Source organism: Haliotis rufescens, unplaced genomic scaffold (assembly GCF_023055435.1).
Source record: "Haliotis rufescens isolate VD_foot unplaced genomic scaffold, xgHalRufe1.0.p SCAF_8, whole genome shotgun sequence".
Lineage (NCBI taxonomy): Eukaryota > Metazoa > Mollusca > Gastropoda > Lepetellida > Haliotidae > Haliotis > Haliotis rufescens.
This window is the reverse complement of record NW_025964372.1, coordinates 30977005-31000935: the sequence shown is the minus strand read 5'-3', so window position 1 is coordinate 31000935 and position 23931 is coordinate 30977005. Positions and strand designations below refer to the sequence as shown.

The window sequence follows — 23931 nt, the reverse complement described above, 5'->3', positions numbered from 1 at the left end:
GTAGAGTTTCTGGACTTTTGGGTTTCCAGAATTAAAATGGGACGTGTTCATACATCAATTAACCATATTCAAAAAATATTTGTGGTACATACTTACATGTAGTATAAAATTCAAACGTGTTATACAGTGCACACTAAATCATTGAAGGGGCTACACAAGAGATGAAACCCACTGTATTATATTGATAAGTGATTCGAACTGACAGTCAGCGGATCGACAAAGTAAAACGATGGTTAAACCAGGGGTTAACCAAAATATCTATGTAAGGATTCCGAGGCCGATGCTTATCAAACTCCTTTAGTTCAACGTTTCAATGTTACCTGCTGTTACAAGAAGAGACGCAGACCACTACTGAATGACTTAATCTCGCTTCTTTATGTATGTGATGTGTAAGTGAAATTGTTTATGCTGCTCAAGGGACCAAGGATGTAATACTTTTTAGACAAAACCCACGAACTAAACAATTTTCAAAGATTTGTATTCACAGGTATATTAACACAGGACATCCAATATGGCCTGCAAATAGATTTTTGGGGCTGTGGTTAAACTTGAGGATGCATTAATTTCTTCCCTGTTATATCTGGACCAAATTATTTACTTCGGAAAAATTCCAAGTAAAATGGTTTATAATTATTATAATACCAGCACCAAACTATGAACACAATAAATTGGAATCATAAGGCCTTACACTACTTCTGTGTGCTGGACAAGCACCGATATATAGACAAGCTGTTGCGCTTTGGGATTGTTACTCCTGTAGCATAGAATGGTCCTCAAATTCATACCGTAGCTCACCAATTACATCTGCGTTGGCTGTGATTGACATATTTCTTATATCCACGTTCACTTCCTGTAACATCATACCATGAGACTTCCTGCAAGAAACAGGTATTGAAAAACATTTCAAACGATTTACATACGAATGAGGCGTCTAGACACAATTGTTCACATTGTGCTGACGTCTTCGATGTATGGGTCTGAAGATTATGATCGGTGATGGCATTATCCGTGATGCTGGTGAAGGTAGATCCAAAGGACGAGCACTCTGTAATGATTACAAATTATTAAAACAACACAGTTGTATTAATCCAACGTGCAAATGAACTACACATGAAAACACTGAACCACAATCTGTTTATCAAACGTCACCCACTGCACCTTGAGGGCGTGGATGTTGTTTTCTGCGATCAGACTTCACATTCAGTGGCATTATACTACTCAAAAGAAGTTAGAGAACACCCGATTCTGTCATGTCATGGTATGACAGATTAACTACAGTAGTATGGAAAAATCGGGTATTCTATTACTTCTTTGGGTAGTATTTCTGCATATTTCTAGATTGCAACAATTTCGTTTCTGACACAAAGTATATGTTTTTCGATATCTCCTTTTTGGTTTAGCCCCATGAAGATCCGGGTTAGAATAGGTCTTCAGCAACCTGTGCTTGCCGTAAAGGCGACTATGCTTGTCGTAAAAGGCGACTAACGGGATCGGGTGGTCTGGCTCGCTGACTTGGTTGATGCATGTCATGGATCCCGATTGCGTGGATCGATGCTCATGATATTAATGACTGGATTGTCTGGTCCAGACTCGATTATTTACAGACTGCCGTCATATAGCTGGAATATTACTGAGTGCGATGTTAAACAACCAACCAACCGACCAACCATTTTGGTTTACAGTATTTGGCCTCATTCTCAAGATACATACAAAGATAAATGCATCAATTCTGTCTTTGAAAGTAAATTGATTATTAATGTTCTCTGTGTTATCGTTTTTATTGAACTGATGCAAGTGGACGTGTGGTCGCTGTGTGAGATTGTACGCGCGCATCCGTTGTTATTGGCTTAGGTCCAGTGTCACTGGCGGATCGGGGTATGAGGTGGTGAGCGGTGGAGGTGACTGGTGCTGTGAGTACCAGCTGATCAGTAAAACATGTTCATCTTCACCTTTCAAATCCAATGTTACCTTTTTCACATTTTACACCAATAAGAAAACTTGTTGCCAGTGATGTATCAAAGCAACAAGCTCTAAAAATCTCAGGGGCAGCTAACTTTCATATGCGGAATATAGGGAAAATTCGAAAGTATCTTGTCCCAGAGACCGCTAACCTATTGATCACTCGTATGTCTCATCAAGACTGGACTACTGTAATTCATTGCCAAATAGTTCCTGTTCAATCAACCATCTCAAAAGAGTACAAAACAGAGCAGCAAGAATAACAAGGACCAACTTACAAAATTACATTTCACCGTTACTTAAGAAACTGTACTGGCTACCAATTCCACAAGGGACAAAGAGTAAACCTCTAGTCTTCACGTAAGGGACAGTTCGAGAGAGAGACAAGCTACCTAACTGATTCCTATATACAAACATGAAGCTTTCGTGTATTTCTTTTCAACTGCCAATGCTTTCAAAGCGCCACTGAACAGCTGAGCTCGGCGCAACATATATAAAAAGGCAGAAACGCTTCAAGGAGGACCTCAAATAGGTTCAAATGCTCTCTGTTCGGTTGTCCGTCATTTATATTTTTAAGTTTGTTTCATCTTAGGACGCATTTTAGTTTGATGAGAGAAATCTTATGAAATAGTCAAATACACTGAACCGCAAAAGAAACGTCACCCCAAGTAGCATTGCATGAAAAGTTTTCCTTTTTAAATATCTGGGTAATTTTTGTCAAAGTTTCTAAAATTTAACATTACCTTGTCCGGAAAAATGAAAATTGATGATAAAAAAATATGATGACAATAAAACCGATCGCCCAAACGCATCACGGCAACGTCCATGGTAACCCGATGCACGTGAATTCCGTGAGTTCCTTGCAAATTGAAACATGCGTTCCCCCATTTCTTGCCATCTAAAAATCCACCCAGATCGGATGACATTCATTCGTTATTGAATTGCTACCACATGCCAAGATTTAAAAGAAATGAGCGGCACCAGACCCTTGGACGATTGCAAGCTGGACAAACCACCCGACAATTAGCCAACGCATTTCATGTCCAATGCATTTCAAGGACAATATACAGGCTCCAGCAACGGTACCAGACGACCAACAATACAGATGACCGACCACGTAGTGGAAGACCAAGGGTCACCACCCGACGTCAGGATCGTCAGGTTGTGCGACAGCATCTTCAAGATCGCTTTGGTTACTGCTGCAGAAACTGCTCGCCAGACAATGGGGACACACCAGCGACACATTAGTGCGGACATCGTGAGTCGACGATTGACGAGCAGACACCTCCACTGTCACAGGCCACACCGAGGACCCATTCTGACACCACGTCATCGCCGGGACCGTCTTCAGTGGGCATCACAGCACCCACCTTGGCACCACTATCAGTGGATAAGAGTTCTCTTCTCAGACGACAGCCGTTACTGTATCTCAACAGCTGATGGCAGAGAGAGAGAGAGAGAGAGTCTGGCGACGCTGTGGAGAACGTTATTCGGATGCTTGTGTTGTTGTCAGAGACTCGTGGGGTGGTCCGAGCATCATGGTGTAGGGTGGAATTGGTCTTGCACAGAGGGTCGGCCCTGTGGTCTTCTAGAACATCGATCCAGAGAGAGGCAATGGTGTCACAGCAGCTCGGTACATTGATCAAGTCTTGAGACCACACGCCATACCTCATTTGGCACGTCGCCGCAACCACGAGTTTCAGGATGATAACGCCCGTGCCCACACTGCGAGAGCAAGGAGGGATGTCCCCCAGCAGAATGGCATCAGAGCCATGCAGTGGCCTGCCCTCAGTCCCGATTTAAATCCCATTGAACACCTGTGGGACGAGATTCAAAGACGACTGAATGACATCCGACCAAGGCCGACAACTGCAGCTGAACTGCGTCGGGCGTTCCTCAGAGTGTGGGCTCAAGTGCCCATGGCCTTCATCAACCGCCTCATCCATTCCACGTATCGTCGTTGCACGGCAGTCATCAATGCACATGGCGGACACACGATGCCATTTTCTCAGAGACTAGTGTTGTGTTTCACAAGAACATTTGACACTTTAATTTCAACCTTGATGATCAGTTTTTTCCAAGTTTCATCTTTTTAATATGTCTCAAAGTATGTTTACATCGTTTGGACAAATAAGGTTCCTCATATATCTATCCATGGTGACGTTTCTTTTGCAGTTCAGTATAGTTTCGACAGCAATCCGTGTCATGTTATCTTTAGAATGTCAAAGTGTTCAATATTTACCTAATTATTTCAATATATGTACTACTGAAGCGATATTCACATTAATTGTGCTCTCTTACTATCAAAAGATATGTCAATATACCTGCTAATGATCTGCATATGCCAGTGGATTCATCCATGTCACTTCCCACGGTGCATACACAGAGGCTGTTTGAACACTCTGTGAAGGGAAGGGAACTGCAGTCACTGTTATCAACGCACGTGCCATCATCTGGGTGAAAAGAACAGTTATTAAGCCAAGGGTTTCGTACGTCCTGTTTAACAGCCGTACTTCATTGCCTCGAACAATTTTAATTAAAATATCAGGGAAGTTTCTTTACGACATACTTGCTGTAGATACCAAAGCCAAAGGTTAAGGAACATGAGGTAATAATGTTGCAGTTTTATTAGGCAGGTAGGACCAATTCATCGTCTGAGAAACCTGAATCAAAGTTGGTAAGTGACAAACCGAATGGGTAGTCGCGCTTACTGATAACATCACATCATGTTTTGATGTTTTTGACCATTCGAGCCATATCACTGTGGGGGACACCAATAATGGTCTTAAAGAACTGTACGATGTCAATGTCTTGAGTCCTCGGCTAGTTCGAGATACTGGGACTTCGTCTGCCCCGGAATGCCAACGGAAGTCATTTGTGACTTGACCAGCAACTGCCCAGAGCACCAGATAACCTAATGCCTATGGAACCTATTTCAAGGGTTTACTCTGTACTTACGGGTAGTAGTTGTTGGTGTAGTTGTTGTTGGTACAGCTGTTGTGGTAGTCGGTGCTGGTGTCGTCGTTGGTGTAGGTGTTGTAGTCGGAGCTGGTGTTGTAGTTGGGACGGATGTTGTAGTTGGGACGGATGTTGTAGTTGGTGCAGGTGTTGTAGTTGTTGGTGCTGCTGTTGTAGTTGGTACAGATGTCGTGGTAGTCGGTGCTGGTGTGGTCTCTGGTGTAGGTGTTGTAGTCGGAGCAGGAGTTGTAGTTGGGACGGGTGTTGTAGTAGTGGGTGATGCTGTTGTAGTTGGTGCAGGTGTTGTAGTAGATGGTGCTGCCGTTGTAGTTGGTAAGGGTGTTGTAGTCGGTGCCAGTGTCGAAGTCGGTGTGGATGTTGTTTGTGTAGGTGTCGTCGTTGGTGTCAGTGTTGTTGTCAACGCCGGTGTTGTATCCTGTACAGAAGTTGTTGCAGCAGTAGGTGCAGTACCGGTCGTTATTCCAGTCGCAGGTGCTTGGTTTGTATGTGTGTCGACGTGTACACATACATAGTTGGTAGATTTGGTGACAGGGACACACACGTGGTCATCTCCACAGGGTGCATCTGCGCATGGGTGAGTCTGGGAAGATTTTCAACAACAAAAATAAGATTAAAATGTTTCGTTTCTATCGTGAACTAAAACAACTGACATTACCATACTAAATATACCTTGTCTGGAATAAAAGAATAAAGTTCATAGAGCAACTGAAATAAATAATTAGATGTTAGCAAAAACTTAGAAAAGCTCGAGTAATCTGTTAAAATAAATTTATGAACAGAAATCCTGAAACGAGCACGAGGACCATTTAGACAATATTTGTAGGACGTCTAGGTCTCCAAACACTTCGTGATGTTTCAAACAAAAGGGAGAGAGGGCCGGAGTAACGAGAGCAGTCAAATTCTTGAAAACACAACATGACTTTTTGACAAACTGCAAGGCCGCATGTTGGGGTTTCAGATAAGTGATTTTTTCGTATTATTTCAGGTCACCCTAAGAATACAAGCCAACCATATAGGATAATACAAGGCAAATACAAACAAAGCAAATACAAACGGTTTGGTCCCGTGAAGATTCCGTGTTAGAATTGGTCTTTAGCAACCCATACTAGTCGTAAGAGGCGACTAACGTGATCGGGTGGTCCGCGGTCATATGGATGGAATATTGTGCGGCGTCAAACAACAAACAAACAAAACAAAACACAAACGTCTTTATAATGTCGGCCACATAGAAATGCTGCAGAAAATATGAATCTACAGTTAATTATTCACAAAGAGACTGCTACTGCATTTCTGACCCTACGTAAGTAGTGCCGCCATCAAAGTGTGATGGACATTCTACTTCTCTGAAATCTTGTATGAACTCCTTTATATTTTTCACAATTATGATCTGGAAATATGTCTGTTGACAAGTAAAGTACAAAAGCGTTTTCCTGTGACCTTCTCGTTACATTTAACTATGACTATTAATCAGTACGGTTCAATTTAGCTATACTCCTAACACCAACAATGTGTGTCTACACTCTTATTATAATTATCAAGTACCAACTGTCCTATGTTGAGTTAATGTCTTGGAGCAAGTCACTTGTAACTATGGACCTGTTAGTGTTTATACCTAACATGTAAACAGTTAGATTTGGCACAGATCGATCATTATTTGTTTGTAATAACCTGATCTTAATGAAGTCATTAAGTGTGGCTATTGATCTGAATGCTCACTGGTTATTGAAATTGTCTTGCATTCTTTCGTCTAAATGAATCAATATATGTTGAAAGTAATGCTGAGAAGACATTCCAGGTAATTCTTTTTTGTTATTATCAATTATTCGTTTACTAAACTTGAAATGACTTCACAACTTGCTACTTCTCCATAAAACACCGCTTGTGGTATAAGAGAATAGTACACATTTCATATATAATAGTGATAACAAGATGGCAACACTTCGTAGATCGTATTTTCGAGTTTATAATTCATATTAACGAACATAAAGATTTCATTTGTCCATTCCTCTTTTGTACTTTTCCAAAGCTCAAAAGAAATCCGTACGAAGAGAGATATGTTGCTGGGTCTAGCAAATGTACCACCAAATCCCTGTCTCAAAAAGTATCCATAATCCTTAATACAATCAAGGTAGGACTTTCTTTATATTAACCGAACGTATTTGAAACAAGTTGAATTAAACTTTTTGCAATCTCAGAAAAAATACCAAGTTCAATTCTGTCAAAACATTTGATTTTTCAACTCTCTACAACACTATCCCAATATGACAAACTTAAGGGAAACTTCATCCCTTTATCCATTGGGCTTTTCTTAAAAAATGTGGTGAACACAGTTACGTATCTATATTCAGAGGTTCAGGACAATTTCTGAAAAATGAACGCAAATGTCGTCTGAGAAAACAATATGTGAAATGCTGGACTTCCTCATTGATAACTACGTACCATTTGGCACCAATTGTGGCCCCCGTCCTGCGGATCTGTTTCTTGATGCATATGAGTCCTAATTTTTTTTGGATTGGCAGTGAAAACAAAGTTATTTGGCCCAGAAGTTTAACTTAAGTTATAAGGGTATATCGATGATCTTATATCGTTCAATAACAATCCAATAGCCAATTCCCTTCCACTGATTCACCCACCTGAACTAGAAATAAAGGAGACCAGTGAGACCGTCTAATTTTGCTGAGTGAGGCGTTAAACAACAAACAAATAAACATCTGTTTCACATTCAGATCTATGCATAAAGATTCAGAGTGACAAAACACTCTCCACAAGACTGTATGACACGAGGGACGACTTCAACTTTCCTATAGTCAACTTACCATTCATGTCGAGCAGCTCCAGCCTTTGGTGTTCACATTTCACAACTTTTGAGATTCAATCGAGCATGCTCTTTCTGACAAGATTTCAAAGAGCGTCATACAACTCTTGCTCAGAAGTTGTTTCATCAAGGTTACAACATTCAAGGCCTCAGTGAAGCTTTCAAAACCTTTTATGGTAGACATGTGGAGGACATTTGCAAATTTGACGCATCAGTGACAAAAATTATGAGCGATGTAATTCCTTATTTTGACTTGTACCATATGTTCCCGTGTTGTTGTTTTTTTAAGGTGAACACTTGACTTTCCTTTGCATGTATTTGTAACGTGTGCCACCGGTGGGGCAGGATACGCTCACCTTTTCGCGAACACCTGGTATCATTACTACTTGATAGTGACTCATAAACACATGCTCATAATATAGTCGGAATCGTACAATGGACTCTGCTTTATGTAGAGATTTCTATTGGATATGGAAGGGGTTTTGTCCCTTATTTCAAATTGGATATACAAAATATGCGTTGGAAAGGGAACATATTTTGCCAACATAAGTACTTCTTAGATATGTGCAAATTTCTGTCTAATTTGAATACCCCACAGCGAAATATGCTTGAATTGTCGGCAAAAGCTGGTGATTCACATAATGTACAAGTTCTACGTTCTCAGGAGATACCATGCCAACAGTTTCAACAGGAAGATTTTAATATGTAGTTATGTGTTTTAAAGAAATCGTTCTTGGGGACAGAGATATTTGCTGAGAGAAGGAAGTTATTTAACAAATTGATAGTGATTACCTATCGAACAAGCTAAAATATCGCTTCTCCATTTCGATAAAATATATGGCCTGACATTTTTTTTTAAAGAAAAACACTTTGCAACAATGTAATGTTTGTTGTAACTGTCTGAAGCAGAATAAATATTTTGCGATAAAATCCCAGCCCAGCCCCAGCTCCAAGAAGATCAAATAGTCAGACCAATACCAAAGGTTGATTTTTGATTATTTGACAAGCTCGGATAATTGCGTCCGGTGGGGTTGAACAATGGTTACAGCCTTTGTATGCCACATCAAATATCGATTATATTCCTACGTGTGTAGAAAGCATGACATATAAAAAATGGCTCAATCAATCACTGCTTAATCCTAAACAACGCCTGGTGTTAAAGAAGTTCAAGCGTGTATGTATTTGCCGCACCCTTGCAGTGCGCACATGTTATCAATTTTCGGTTATTCTAGGTGTTTGATTGGCTGATAGGGACTACTTCATTATACGTATAACTTCACGGTATGTTTTGAAGAATAAATCTATAAAATAGCAAACATCCGCTGTTGGTATATTATTAATCTATAACAAGGTTAGGGGCACTATTGTTGAAAGTACAACCGTTATGCTTCATACACATTTTATATCTTTTGGCCGTGGTGACACCTTTACAGAACATATTTGTGAACTATATATAAGTAGTTTTCTTTTCTAGTTAAAAAATCATTTGGCATAATATACCAAACACATGTTTTCGCGGGTACCTGGTACCATCACTATTTGTTTCATGAACACATGCTTATGATTTTTTCGGAATTGCAAAATGGAAGCTTCTTCAAACAGAGATATCTTATGACTATAGAAATGATTTTGTCCTTTCTATTTTACATATAACTGGAGAAACCTCCTGATATCTCGAAGCCACGTCCTGCGAGCTCATCCCCGTCACTGAGGTAAGGTGTGCAGTACTTAACGCTGCCCCAATCAGAAGGTCCTACAAGCTCTCAGAACAGGGAAGCAAATCACAAAAAAACCACAGAAATAATATGCACAAATGACTACTTGCTGCAAATATCTCTGTGCGAGGGAATTCAATTATCCATTGATGGTGAGATCATCCAAGGTGTGTGCGATGGCATCAAGAAAGACATTGATCCAAATCAAAATAAGACGGTGCACCTGAAATCTGCAAAGGGCAAAATGACCAGTGACAGAAGCAGATGGAGAGATGGGTTGAGCACTATTCATCTACACTCCTGGGAAAAGTTAGGGCTCGGAATTGATTGGATACCTCCAGAGGCCGTCAATTGCGATACTGCAGCTGTGTACTTGCCCATCCCTGCTTGGAATCTTCTTTACAGCCATGTTTACACTTCGAAACACACTTCGAACCTTCGACAGACTGAGTCTAACGCCACACAAGATCGGATGGGAAGCTGTTTAATTAGGCAAACACTAAAGTACGTGAAGCCCTCTGCTTTTGCAGACGACCCAGCTCTGACACACTTAACAAAGACCAAGAGAAGACAAGCCAAACATGTTGGGCTACGGCATTGAGCAGACGACATCGCGTTAACATACCTCGACTCAGTCATCACAGACAATCTGTCCTTGAATGCTGAGATCAAAGGCGGATCGGCATTGCGTACACCATCCCCGCCAGTTTGACGAGAACATCAAGCTGAAAACCCATACCGAGGTTGTTTTGTACAGAGTCTGCGTCTTGAGCACATTGCTGTACGGCAGCGAGTCTTTGACATCTACTCTCGACAAGAAAACAATCTCAAGAGAAAATCAAATCGTCGCTCCCTTATTGCAAAATTACCATTGTGACACCTTAGATAATACCTGAAGCGCACATTTAGCCAGATTTTTGTGTGGACTTCAGCTATGTCTTTTTCAACGATTTGAGTCGACTTAATGCCATGTGCCATCGCGGGATGTCCTTTAATCAATACAAGTTCTCGCAATCAAGTCTTAGGTATTGGTTAAAGTCTTGAAAACAGTGTTTGTCAAAGAAGGATTTTCACATATTACGCTCGATAGAGATACATGTGCTTCCACTATCAGACAGCTTATGCCCTCTCGCGGTTTGAATTTTTATATTGTTAGATCAATATAAGTAAGTAAAGTTCATGGTCTTCAAAAGTTTCCTCATTGTTTGTTCAATATGTTCTGTCTGGAATGGAGTGTATATTGATTTGAATGTTCAGGTTCGATGATTTGGACGATTGGGTATCGTACCTATCAACCTTTATTCTCATAAAAGTGAGTGAGTGAGCTGGGTTCAACGATGCTTTGAACAGTTTCCCAGTTCTATTACAGCGTGTAAGCTTAATGTAGGAGGAAATCCCGAAGTGATGCAGATCTCATATGTTTACCTGGTTGGTAAAACCCTCGAGCACGGGTATGGTGCTGACAAACCTAGAATCCTAATCGAGGTGAACCGGGATTCGAACCCACAATCATGGGTTCCAGGCTTGCATAGAGAATTGCGACGGCTTTGACGACTGGGCAACCAGTGCCCCCTATTCTCACAAGGGCAATCCACGGTGGTACAAGATCATATTTCACTTATATTGATGTATTACGTAAAACAATGACAAGATGGTATGCTGGTAGACATGTGGAACTATTTTGTGCGCACAGTATTAAATATCAGTTTATAAACTTAGACGTATGACGTTGTAGAACGAAAGATACAGATCGAATTATTCTTGCCTTAATGGTTTGTTTGTTTTAAACAATGAACACCAACATGCTTGATTTCCTTCAAAAATAGTGTTTAACAAACGCCGCTCCTCCTTTCCCAGTTGTGTTTATTGTCTCTTACAATACTCCTGAAAATACCAAATGGTTGGTCCTAATAGTTACATTTTGACATAGTGTGATCCCACAGTATAGATACAAAAACCTACGAACTTCCAAACAGCAACTCAGGTTGGGGCCTTTTCCCCAAATTAAAAGATGGATTCGACAGAACATTTGCCTTGTTTAATGTTGTCGCTGTGTGTACGTCTGACTCTGCTGTTCGTAACGTCATGGCAGGCCAGGCAGACACTAAACAAACGTTACGTCTCAAAGAATAGGTTAAAGTAGTCTCCCTTGGATAAAGGGCAGTTACGGCCAGTGGTCCGACCGATGGATTGCCGCGAAAGGCAATTAGAAACAATATGTGTAGGCAATTTTTATGTTGTCTATATGTAGTTACCTCACTGTAGCTTCATGTGTAACTATTCTGACTGTTGCCACTCCCTGACTGACAAATCACTGACCTTCTGACATCATGTATATTAAAGCACACATTCCAGGAATACTAGCAATGTTTAGGTAATGCTTGTGAGAGATGGGAAATAGTTTTCGATGACAAAATTTAACAATGATCACGCTTGTGTATTTTGGGGTGGTAAATATCCTGTATTAGCACACCAAGTCTTTCTAAATAGAATATTCATGCCTAATACAGGATATTTACAATCCCAAAACACACTCTTGTTGTAACCTCCATATCTCACCCAAGTGATATTTCCTGTTTAAGCCAGTATTGGATGATAAAAGTTAAACATTGAAGATACACGCACCTAATATCTTCCATTAATATTTACGTATTCTTTATCACATAAAATTTATAACTCTTGTTCTCTTTGTCAAAAGTAGTCCTACCGAGTCCATGATGCTAAGAAACCAATTGCAAATTACGAGCAAACCTTGCAGTCAATCACGCTGTTAAATATATTGTCTCCTGGAAACCGGAGTAGTATATAGTGCACTTTTGCCCGGTTTTTAATTGCAGCCCTCTCATTGGCTGATTTCTGCCCGTCATATATTGCAGCCCTCTCATTGGCTGATTTCTATCCACAAGGCCCCCCTCCCCCACCCCCCAACCCAGAATAATGACGTCATATATTTCTGTCCTCTCATTGGCTGATTTCTACCCGCAGGGTCCCTCCCCCACCCAGGGGTCACACCCCACCCCAGCACTCCAGGGGTCCAACCCCACCACCCAGGGTCCCACCCCACATTCCCACCCATTTTGATTTTGAGCGCTGTTATGTAATGTATTCATATTTAAACCTAGTGAATGCTATTCTAGACTTAGTGTATACAATAATAAAGTGAAATTCTCCAGCTGAAAAAAAAGAAATAGAGAAAGGATATCTTCATCGAAAGCGTCTCAGCAAAATGTTAAAAGTTTTCTTTTGGGAGATTTGGTGGTTCCATAAGGAACCTGTGCGTACGCTGTACACGTGGATGTTGACGACATCTTAGATCGTCATGGATGGTGAGCCAAATACGGTCTTCAGGTAGACGCAGTTGGGGGAATGTCTTCTATGTTCTTTGTAAGATTTTGTCTTCATATTTCCATTATACAGTTTAATACCGCACATATAGCACTGAACGCAATCGTTCATTCACGTGTAGAATAACCCGCACCTGGCCAGCTCGAGAGGAGTCTGCTTAGTTTGAATAGGAAATTTGTAGTAGGTATCTAAACGATTTATAAAATACCTGTAGGAAGGATGATCGGGAATGACCATAATATCCGATCCCACTGTCCAGGAACTCCGACAGCTATCCGCATCCAAACATTTACATCCGTAGTCGACACTAGCGTCGCAATCCGCGCTTAAATCTGGAGAATCCATTTTCACGTCCGATATCTCCAACAGCTCGAGCCGCAAATGATAAATCCGCGATGACAGTCCGGCGATCAAAATCACGTGACCAGCCGGATCACAAATGAACGTCCTACGCCGGACAATCACGTGACAGTTCCGGGTCAATGACCCGCACTCAAACCTACGTCATTACCATGGTAGCAATGTCCCCTTTACCTATAGCTTTGGACATCCTGACAACTTTGTTCCCGTGCCGTCTATACGTTTTCAAGAATAAACATACATCGATCATATTGACGGGGCAATAGATGTATACATACCTTACTCGTAATGCAAACACGCATTACCTTAAAGCACTACGTTACGGTATATATCTGTCAAAATAACTCGCGAGCGTTTGTCCATAACGTTACATCCGTTGTCTTAAAGGGGACAGTATAACGATGTTAGTATTATGAGAGGTTAATCCTAGAGGTCTACACGCATTGTCTCGTGGTACCGCTGTTAGGCCTTAAAGGTCGGCTCTACGTATAAAATCAGAACTCGTAGCCCAACCGTACGGGTATAAAGGGTGACACAGCCGACCTTAAGAGGTGTTAATACGCGAAATTACCTCGCCCTCATCATTCGATATCGTCATGGCGTGGTGTCAACGAGGTTGTAAATCGTGGGACCCATATTTCTAGACTTCTCTAAAGCTTTCAACATGGTATGACACAACGGGCTAATACAAAAACTAAAAAAAAAGCAGGCCTTACAGGCCAAATAATAAACTATATCCAAGACTTCCTAACTAATCGCAAAATAACCGTTGGTATCGACCAAACGCTATCGGACCAGTGTCCCTTAGAAAATGACACACCCCAAGGTAGCATTCTAAGCCCAACACTTTTAAACGTTATGATTAATGACCTATTCGTTGGAATACCCAATAAAATATAAACTGCCAAATACGCGGAAGATGGAGCCCTCTTGGTCCGCACTAGAAGCATAAATATGGCCAAAAAATTACTGCAGAATGCATTAAATAAAATTCAAATAAGGGTAAATAAATGGGGTTTCTCGCTAAATGCCGATAAAACCACAGGGATAGTATTCAAACACAGAAATATGCGTGCAAACACTCCCAACTACAACTAAACAAAAAATAAAAAAACAATACAATTCCAAAAAGAAACCAAATTCCTTGGACTAATCTTTGATGAACACCTCACCTGGGGTGTTCACTTTAAAAACCTAACAAATAGATGCACTAAAGACCTAAACACACTACGCTGCCTGACAGGTTCCAAGTAGGGGGGCCTCCAAGAAGATCCTCCTATCTCTTTACAAATCACTAATTAGATCAAAATAGACTATGGAGGCCAAATACACAACACCTTAAACTCCTCATTAAGCAATAAACTAAACTCAATTCAATATCAAGAACTCAAGATAATCACACGCACTCAGCATGGCACACCGAGCATATCGCTACAGGCACTAACAGGCGAAATACCCCTGGATCTACGCCGAGAACATCTAACAATAAATTACTGGGCCTCAACCCAACTAAAAGGCCAAAATCCAACAGATCCTTAAAACTAATTATAACAAGAGCCCCAGACTTCAAGCTCTAGCTCGCAAAAACCCTCAATTAACATCAATATCTCAACGCATAATAAATTACCGAAATACACTCAACCTAACTTATTTACAGTTAAACACAGTCCCAAATAACACCCTCACACCCAAACTCCGACCCCCCAAAATCGACATATCTCTCTCCACCAGACTAAATAAAGAAACTAATCCTAATACCGCTAAATCAATCACATTAGCATGCATTCACGAAAAATGTCCAAATTGGTGTCACATTTACACAGACGGGTCCTCTGACCCGGGCTCAAAACGCACAGGATTCGGCATCCATATCAACGAAACCCAAAAAGAAACACAATCATATGGGCTCTCAAAAGAACAATCAATTTTCACAGCCGAATTAATGGGGATAGTAACAGCCCTACACTGCGATCAAATAAATAGACACCAAAAAAACCTAATCCTTTCAGACTCATTAAGTGGGCTCCAGGCCATAAAAAACAAAAATACAAAAAAGCACCCAAAACTAATACAACAGATAATTAAAAGCGCCAAGAATCTACGTAAACTAGGTAAAGACATATAAACACACACACCCGCGCACACACACACACACACACACACACACACACACACACACACACACACACACACACACAGAGAGAGAGACACACACCTTTTGCATGGCATACGTCACCATTATGCCCAATCAAAAACCGCTGAAGGATTTTATGTACATCGCTTATGTAGGCTGAATTCAATAGTTTTAAATATCTATACGATGGACGCGCGTACAAATATTCTTGTAGAAAGCTTCAATGTTACGATAGCGTTGTTTGCGGTTACTATTTTCTGTATTTTCTATATTATCGGTGTCGACACAACTCCATGAGTCGCATTTTAAACAGTTTCACCGATGATTGTACAATAAACGATGATATCGTACACTCTAGGTTTTGGAATAAAAAGAGTTAAAAAACGAATACGCTACTAATGTGTTGTTTATTCGGATATTAAAACGACGTACGGCTATAGGTTAAACGGTTGATAATAAGCATAATGACATATTCGTACATTCGATGTATAATTGGGTGTTCATAATTCCCTGCATCTGGTCAGTATCTGGATAGGATCATGTCAGTAACTGGACAGCATCTGGTCAGGATCTGATCAGTAACTTGGCAGGATCTGGCCAGTGGCTTTGTCATTCAAATGATAATTATCAGTCTATCTCCAACTCGTGTCCCTCCGACTCATGACCGCTGGTCAACCCTTATGATAGGGAGTATTTTAATTAGTGCCTTGGCGACGACAATGAGTTAGAGGGGCACTGATCTAACGCAATTCCCCGGACTGGTTGTTGCCTTTGTTATTGTTTTTTTCCCCGTGAGTACCCGGATGATACGCAACGCAACTGAACGTGACCAGAGACTCGGCTACCGTCAGCAAGGACAGCTAAATAAACTTGGAGGCTGGAGGCAATATTTGTTTTACGCATTTTTGCATAAACACTGATTGGTTAACTGTGATCTATAAAGATTTCGACAAAGGGCGCATGTTAATAAATTTCTTCATCCTAAACAAACAGACAAAAAGAACGACGGAGCTCATCGGATGTCGTCATTTGGAAATACCCTGATTGTTATAGTTTAATACTAAAAAAAGTATCCATGCAGTGAAAGCATTTCGGATTTCGGATTGCGTCGATAATACGATTACTACTCCCTTGTTGTCATCCACGTTTTCTCGTAAAACCCTACTCTTTTGTATTTGTCGTCATTCACTTGATGCCCAGTTAATAAATTTATTACAGGTACAATTAGTGGAAGCACCACTTAGATTACCTGACAAAGGTTCCCATTTGGCATTTATTGTGTCTGGGGTAATATTCAATCGAAATCCAGGTTTGAAGTGAGGTGAAATGTGTGTTGTGTAATATGCACGTGACAGCCCAGCAAGAGATGAATGATAGTTGATTTACTTTTTTTTGTAAATCAACGGATCGTTCGTAGTCATCAAAGGATTAACAGAAAATACGTTGATTAATTAATCACTGTTATCTTGCACAGTGGATATGTCAAAAGTGAGTGTTTACATGTCTAGGTTTACTAAAACAAAGGGAATACACTCATATCATGGCGTGAAGTGCCGATGTAAAAACAACATACTTTGTTCAAAGGGTTAACTGATAATACGTTGATTGATCATTGTTATCAATCACTCAATGGAATTTTTAGGAACCGTGGACGTTATGAAATTATATAGTTGTCACGTGGGCTTTCTCAGCCTACCTTTGAGACTTGACACCTATGTGAAACCTGAAACAATCCAAGTGATCAGTTGAGAAACGAACACGGGTTATAATACCCCGAAACGATATATATCTTTTAAAATATTTGATTGTTACAGAGACATGTGGCATCGAATAAGTTTCTTTGTACAGCTGCAGACGAGTGGGATATTGTTCCTTTGTGTGGATATTCAGGGATACATTCCTCGAACAAGGAAGCTGCTGTTCTATCCATTCTGAGGATAATAATCATTTGAATGCCACTGGTCAGTAACTGGACAGCATCTGGTAAGGATCTGATCAGTAACTGGGCAGGATCTGGCCAGTGACATTCAAATGATAATTATCCTCAGAATGGATAGAACAAAACGACCTGGTACTACTAAACGATAACCAACCAACTAGATACGATAAAATACACCATAAAATGTCGGCTATCGACTTAACCATATACACATCCGACCTAGCCCAAAGCATACAATGGGAAGTCCAAGAAGAACCACTAGGCAGCGACCACTTCCCAATAAACATAACATTAGGAGATATTAACATCCCAAAAACAACCCAAAATCAGGAACCAAAATTCCTATACAACAATGCCGACTGGAATAAATTCTGGGAAATCTGTAACCAAACAAACCTAGCTGACCTAGAAAATAACGACCCCGAAACTTACAAAAAAAACCTTACAGATTACATAATTACCGCTGCCAAAAGCTCAATCCCCTTTTAAAACAGTTAAAATAGGCACAATCTGACTCCATCTTCAATATGGACATGTTGAATTCATTTAGATGGAAATACAGGTGTCTGAAAAGCGGCCAGTTGAAGTACAGCTCTACTGTAAGATAACTCAGAATTCTTCGTGTGACTGGAAACATGTTGGCGATGTTCAGGAAGATGATTGCTGCAGATTGCATATTTGGTTACTTTGTGGTAGTAGTCCGGACAGTATTTACACATTGGCCGGCATTGATTATATAGATTGTTTAGATGCTACTGTATGCATTGTCGTCGCCAAGGCACTAATTAAAATACTCCCTATCATCAGGGTTGACCTCATGAGTCGGAGGGACACGAGTTGGAGATAAACTGATAATTATCATTTGAATGACAAAGCCACTGGCCAGATCCTGCCCAGTTACTGATCAGATCCTGACCAGATTTCGTTTTTTGATATTGGTAGGTTGATGCTTAATTATTCTAATTTTAGTGCTGATTTGGCTGCTTTGTCTGCGTGTTCGTTGCCAAACACTCCAACATGGGCAGGGATCCAAACTATTTCTATGTCTTTACCTAGTTTACGTAGATTGTTGGCGCTTTTAATTATCTATTGTATTAGTTTTGGGCGGGTTTTTTTATTTTTGTTTTTTGAGCCCGGGTCAAAGGACCCGTCTGTGTAAATGTGACACCAATTTGGACATTTTTCGTGAATGCATGCTAATGTGATGGATTTAGCGGTATTAGGATTAGTTTCTTTATTTAGTCTGGTGGAGAGAGATATGTCGATTTTGGGGGATCGGAGTTTGGGTGTGAAGGTGTTATTTGGGACTGTGTTTAACTGTAAATAAGTTAGGTTGTGTGTATTTCGGTAATTTATTATGCGTTGAGATATTGATGTTAATTGAGGGTTTTTGCGAGCTAGAGCTTGGAGTCTGGGGCTCTTGTTATAATTAGTTTTAAGGATCTGTTGGATTTTGGCCTTTTAGTTGGGTTGAGGCCCAGTAATTTATTGTTAGATGTTCTCGGCGTAGATCCAGGGGTATTTCGCCTGTTAGTGCCTGTAGCGATATGCTCGGTGTGCCATGCTGAGTGCGTGTGATTATCTTGAGTTCTTGATATTGAATTGAGTTTAGTTTATTGCTTAATTATAATGAGGAGTTTAAGGTGTTGTGTATTTGGCCTCCATAGTCTATTTTGATCTAATTAGTGATTTATAAAGAGATAGGAGGATCTTCTTGGAGGCCCCCCTACTTGGAACCTGTCAGGCAGCGTAGTGTGTTTAGGTCTTTAGTGCATCTATTTGTTAGGTTTTTAATGTGAACACCCCAGGTGAGGTGTTCATCAAAGATTAGTCCAAGGAATTTGGTTTCTTTTTGGAATTGTATTGTTTTTTAATTTCATTTTTAGTTGTAGTTGGGAGTGTTTGCACGCATATTTCTGTGTTTGAATACTATCCCTGTGGTTTTATCGGCATTAAGCGAGAAACCCCATTTATTTACCCTTATTTGAATTTTATTTAATGCATTCTGCAGTAATTTTTTGGCCATATTTATGCTTCTAGTGCGGACCCAGAGGGCTCCATCTTCCGCGTATTTGGAAGTTTATATTTTATTGGGTATTCCAACGAATAGGTCATTAATCATAACGTTGAAAAGTGTTGGGCTTAGAATGCTACCTTGGGGTGTGTCATTTTCTAAGGGACACTGGTCCGATAGCGTTTGGTCGATACCAACGGTTATTTTGCGATTAGTTAGAAAGTCTTGGATATAGTTTATTATTTGGCCTGTAAGGCCTGCTTTTTTTTAGTTTTTGTATTAGCCCGTTGTGTCATACCATGTCGAAAGCTTTAGAGAAGTCTAGAAATATGGGTCCCACGATTTACAACCTCGTTGACACCACGCCATGACGATATCGAATGATGAGGGCGAGGTAATTTCGCGTATTAACACCTCTTAAGGTACGGTTGGGCTACGAGTTCTGATTTTATACGTAGAGCCGACCTTTAAGGCCTAACAGCGCGTACCACGAGACGATGCGTGTAGACCTCTAGGATTAACCTCTTATAATACTAACATCGTTATACTGTCCCCTTTAAGACAACGGATGTAACGTTATGGACAAACGCTCGCGAGTTATTTTGACAGATATATACCGTAACGTAGTGCTTTAAGGTAATGCGTGTTTGCATTACGAGTAAGGTATGTATACATCTATTGCCCCGTCAATATGATCGATGTATGTTTATTCTTGAAAACGTATAGACGGCACGGGAACAGAGTTGTCAGGATGTCCAAAGCTATAGGTAAAGGGGACATTGCTACCATGGTAATGACGTAGGTTTGAGTGCGGGTCATTGACCCGGAACTGTCACGTGATTGTCCGGCGTAGGACGTTCATTTGTGATCCGGCTGGTCACGTGATTTTGATCGCCGGACTGTCATCGCGGATTTATCATTTGCGGCTCGAGCTGTTGGAGATATCGGACGTGAAAATGGATTCTCCAGATTTAAGCGCGGATTGCGACGCTAGTGTCGACTACGGATGTAAATGTTTGAATGCGGATAGCTGTCGGAGTTCCTGAGGATTATGGTCATTCCCGATCATCCTTCCTACAGGTATTTTAAAAATCGTTTAGATACCTACTACAAATTTCCTATTCAAATTAAGCAGACACCTCTCGAGCTGGCCAGGTGCGGGTTATTCTACACGTGAATGAACGATTGCGTTCAGTGCTATATGTGCGGTATTAAACTGTACAAATGGAAATATGAAGACAAAATCTTACAAAGAACATAGAAGACATTCCCCCAACTGCGTCTACCTGAAGACCGTATTCGGCTCACCATCCATGACGATCTAAGACGTCGTCAACATCCACGTGTACAGCGTACGCACAGGTTCCTTATGGAACCACCAAATCTCCCAAAAGAAAACTTTTAACATTTTGCTGAGACGCTTTCAATGAAGATATCCTTTCTCTATTTCTTTTTTTCAGCTGGAGAATTTCACTTTATTATTGTATACACAAAGTCTAGCACAGCATTCACTAGGTTTAATTATGAATAAGTTACATAACAGCGCTCAAAATCAAAATGGGTGGGAATGTGGGGTGGGACCCTGGGTGGTGGGGTTGGACCCCTGGAGTGCTGGGGTGGGGTGTGACCCCTGGGTGGGGGAGGGACCCTGCGGGTAGAAATCAGCCAGTGAGAGGAGAGAAATATATGACGTCATTACTCTGGGTTGGGGGGTGGGGGAGGGGGGCCCTGCGGGTAGAAATCAGCCAATGAGAGGGCTGCAATATATGACGGGCAGAAATCAGCCAATGAGAGGACTGCAATTAAAAAACGGGCATAAGTGCACTATATACTACCAACCGGTACTGGTTGATAGATGTCAATTTATAAATCAACCCTAAAGTTCATACACACATCACAGCTACACTGATCTGTCTATCAGTGCGGTTGAAGAGACTCTAAGATCAGTTTGAATGAGCATAGAGGATTACAAAGTGTGCCAGACTGAGGCCCAATTGAATTTGAGATATTGTAGATATTGTATTGTTCAGAGTAGGTTGACCATTTCGAGTTGTGATCAAATGAAATAGTGAGTGAGTATGGTTTTACGCCGCTTTTAGCAATATTCCAGCAATATCACGGCTTTAACCACTAGGCTACCCGACCGCCCCAAATAGTGAGTGAATAAGTTGAGCGAAATGCCGCTCTGAACAGTATGTCGGTTACACCACAACGTGTAATATGGTTGGTTGGTTTGTTGATTTACGCCGCACTCAGTAATATTCCAGCTATATGACGGCGGTCTGTAAATAATCGCGTCTGGACCAGACAATCCAGTGATTGATATCATGAGCATCGATCCAAGCAATTGGGATCGATGACATGTCTGTACCAAGTCAGCGAGCCTGATCACCCGATCCCGTTAGTCGCCTCTTACGACAAGCATAGTAATCTTTTACGGCAAGCATGGGTTGCTGAAGACCTATTCTACCCCGGTCTTCACGGGTCCAGGGTAATATGGAGGAAAGCCTAATTTGAGCAGTTCATAGGTATAGTACTGACATACCATTGATCATCATCAGGGCAAATGTGGGAATTCACACCCACCTTCAAATAACTATACGCGGGATTCGGGGGTCCATTCAGAGGTAACTCTGCAATGTGATACACGGAACGTAAATAAAATCGAATTTGGTAACTATGCAGATTCAACATTTCCAAAAACATATTTCTATACCTTATATATATTTAATTTCAAATGTCGTCCTTCTATGACCAAGGAACGTGTTCTATAAGTTTTGGTCTGTGGCTGACATTCTTCCTTTGTTCATTCAATTCTTACATATGATTTTGGGGTTGTGTTAGGTAGTATTCGGAATTCCTGGTTTAGGGTGAGCAAATGAGATGAAAACATGGATGGTATTCGGAATTCAGGAGAGTTCACAGCCTCATTAGTCAACTAGGTTATCTGTAACTCTATTGAACTGTCATGATGCTGCCCGAAACGTGAATCAACATTCACGCATTCATATGGAAACTGCCTACCTGTGGAGGAAATTGATGAACCGGAAGATACACGTTGTTCGCGGACACTTGCAAACTACCGCCACCTACAGCACTGGTACTAAGTTGACATTCACTAGTTGACAAGATCCAGTTGGCCGAAAGGCACCTTGCTGAATATCCACAGAGTCGGTGACACTGTCGAACTGTTGCTGTCTGAAATACCTGATACACATGTCCGGGTAAAACTCTGTCCTGCTCTCCACCTATCTCTGACAGCCAATCTGATGACACACATGAAAACATCAACATCAACATGATGGTCTTCATTTTGATTTTATCCCACATCATTTTGTACCGAGAATAGAAAGCCATTCTGCACTCGCTAAGATCTGTTGAACACCTGTGCTTAACGTGTCAACGGTGCTGGAGACTGGTGTGCACTGATGCTCTGATTCCTCGTGGCGCTCCCGTATGGTTACCATAGCGAGTGGTCAATATGTTACATGCACTAAGGGGGTAGTTTGTTTTGTTATAAAATTAATAAAATTACCACTTTTATAATCAGTATATGGAAACCTATTGATTCATCGCTCAATGCATATAATACAGATCAATGACTTAAGTTTGATGTTACTTATAAATCAATCATAAATTGACTTTGCGATTATGGTATAGTTCTATGGAATCAATCGTTCGTCATTCCGTGACGATGACATACTATAAGGGTACACAAGGATGTTTGCAGGCGTATTCCTGTAATCAGAGGGCGATGAGCTTATATCACCGTGTGTTAGTTTGATGTAGGAGGAAATCTCAATGTAATGTGGGTCGTAGAAGCCGACGGGCATCGCCAACAATAGAACATCATCTCAGGTACAGTTTCATTTGGGAGGAATTGAGCTTGGTTGCTGTGAGATCGAACATTGAGTGATATACATGTATGTCTACCGACGAATCGATCTTTGCAATTATGGTCGGCGGAATTAGTGATCGATATACACGATTTCCTCATCTTCATTGTAGAGGCTACAGAGAGTTGCTGCCAGAATAGGGTAGCGTCATTCGTCCTTAGAAAAGAACAGTGACGATGCATCAACCGTTCTACTTGAACAATGCTACGGAGAACATTGAGTGACCATCGATCCGTTAAAAAGACTCGCCGTGCCCCACAATTCTTTTCACCCACCAACAGGTTCGAGTATGTTTATATTTTTTAACACATTCCTACTTATATTTTATAAGAAACCTTTGCTTAAATCAGAGTCCGTTGCACGATTCCGAATGTATCATGAGCATGTATTTACGAATCACTATTTAATAGTGATGATACCAGGTGTTCGCGAAAAGGTGAGCGTATCCTTCCCCACCGGTGGCACCCGTCACAAACACATGCATAGGCAAGTCAATTGTTTACCAGGTAAATACACGGGAACATATAGTACATCCCAACTACTAGTATGACATAACATTCTTATGTATAGTTGTAAGTAGTTTAAACAGACGTCTACGTGGCCATGTGTTTATACGTGTGTGATGCATGTTAAATATCTTGTCTGCTGCTGAAGCACGTGTCACAAGTTTCGTCAAGAGTTATTTTTTATAATGCATAGTCATTGGGTCCAAACATGTCAAAACAAAATAATAGCTCTGTCATGTTCAAGTTTATATCAATTGTAATGTGTGTTC

General features: G+C 40.8%; 1 protein-coding gene across 1 annotated transcript; it reads right to left on the bottom strand.

The window, feature by feature from the left end:
• Nucleotides 1–59: 59 nt before the first annotated feature.
• On the bottom strand, nt 60–22673 carry LOC125376811 (probable ATP-dependent RNA helicase ddx42). The gene is made up of 4 exons (XM_048388824.1): nt 22285–22673; nt 4918–5518; nt 4284–4412; nt 60–1045 (listed from the first exon to the last, which is right to left on the bottom strand). The coding sequence occupies exons 2-3, from the start codon at nt 5442–5444 to the stop codon at nt 4409–4411; spliced, it is 531 nt and encodes a 176-aa protein (XP_048244781.1). The 5' UTR covers nt 5445–5518; nt 22285–22673; the 3' UTR covers nt 60–1045; nt 4284–4408.
• Between the last annotated feature and the right edge of the window lie 1258 nt (nt 22674–23931).

Bases quoted from the DNA above. Each gene is read 5' to 3' on its own strand.
- LOC125376811 (XM_048388824.1), bottom strand. From the start codon at position 5,444: ATGTGTACACGTCGACACACATACAAACCAAGCACCTGCGACTGGAAT.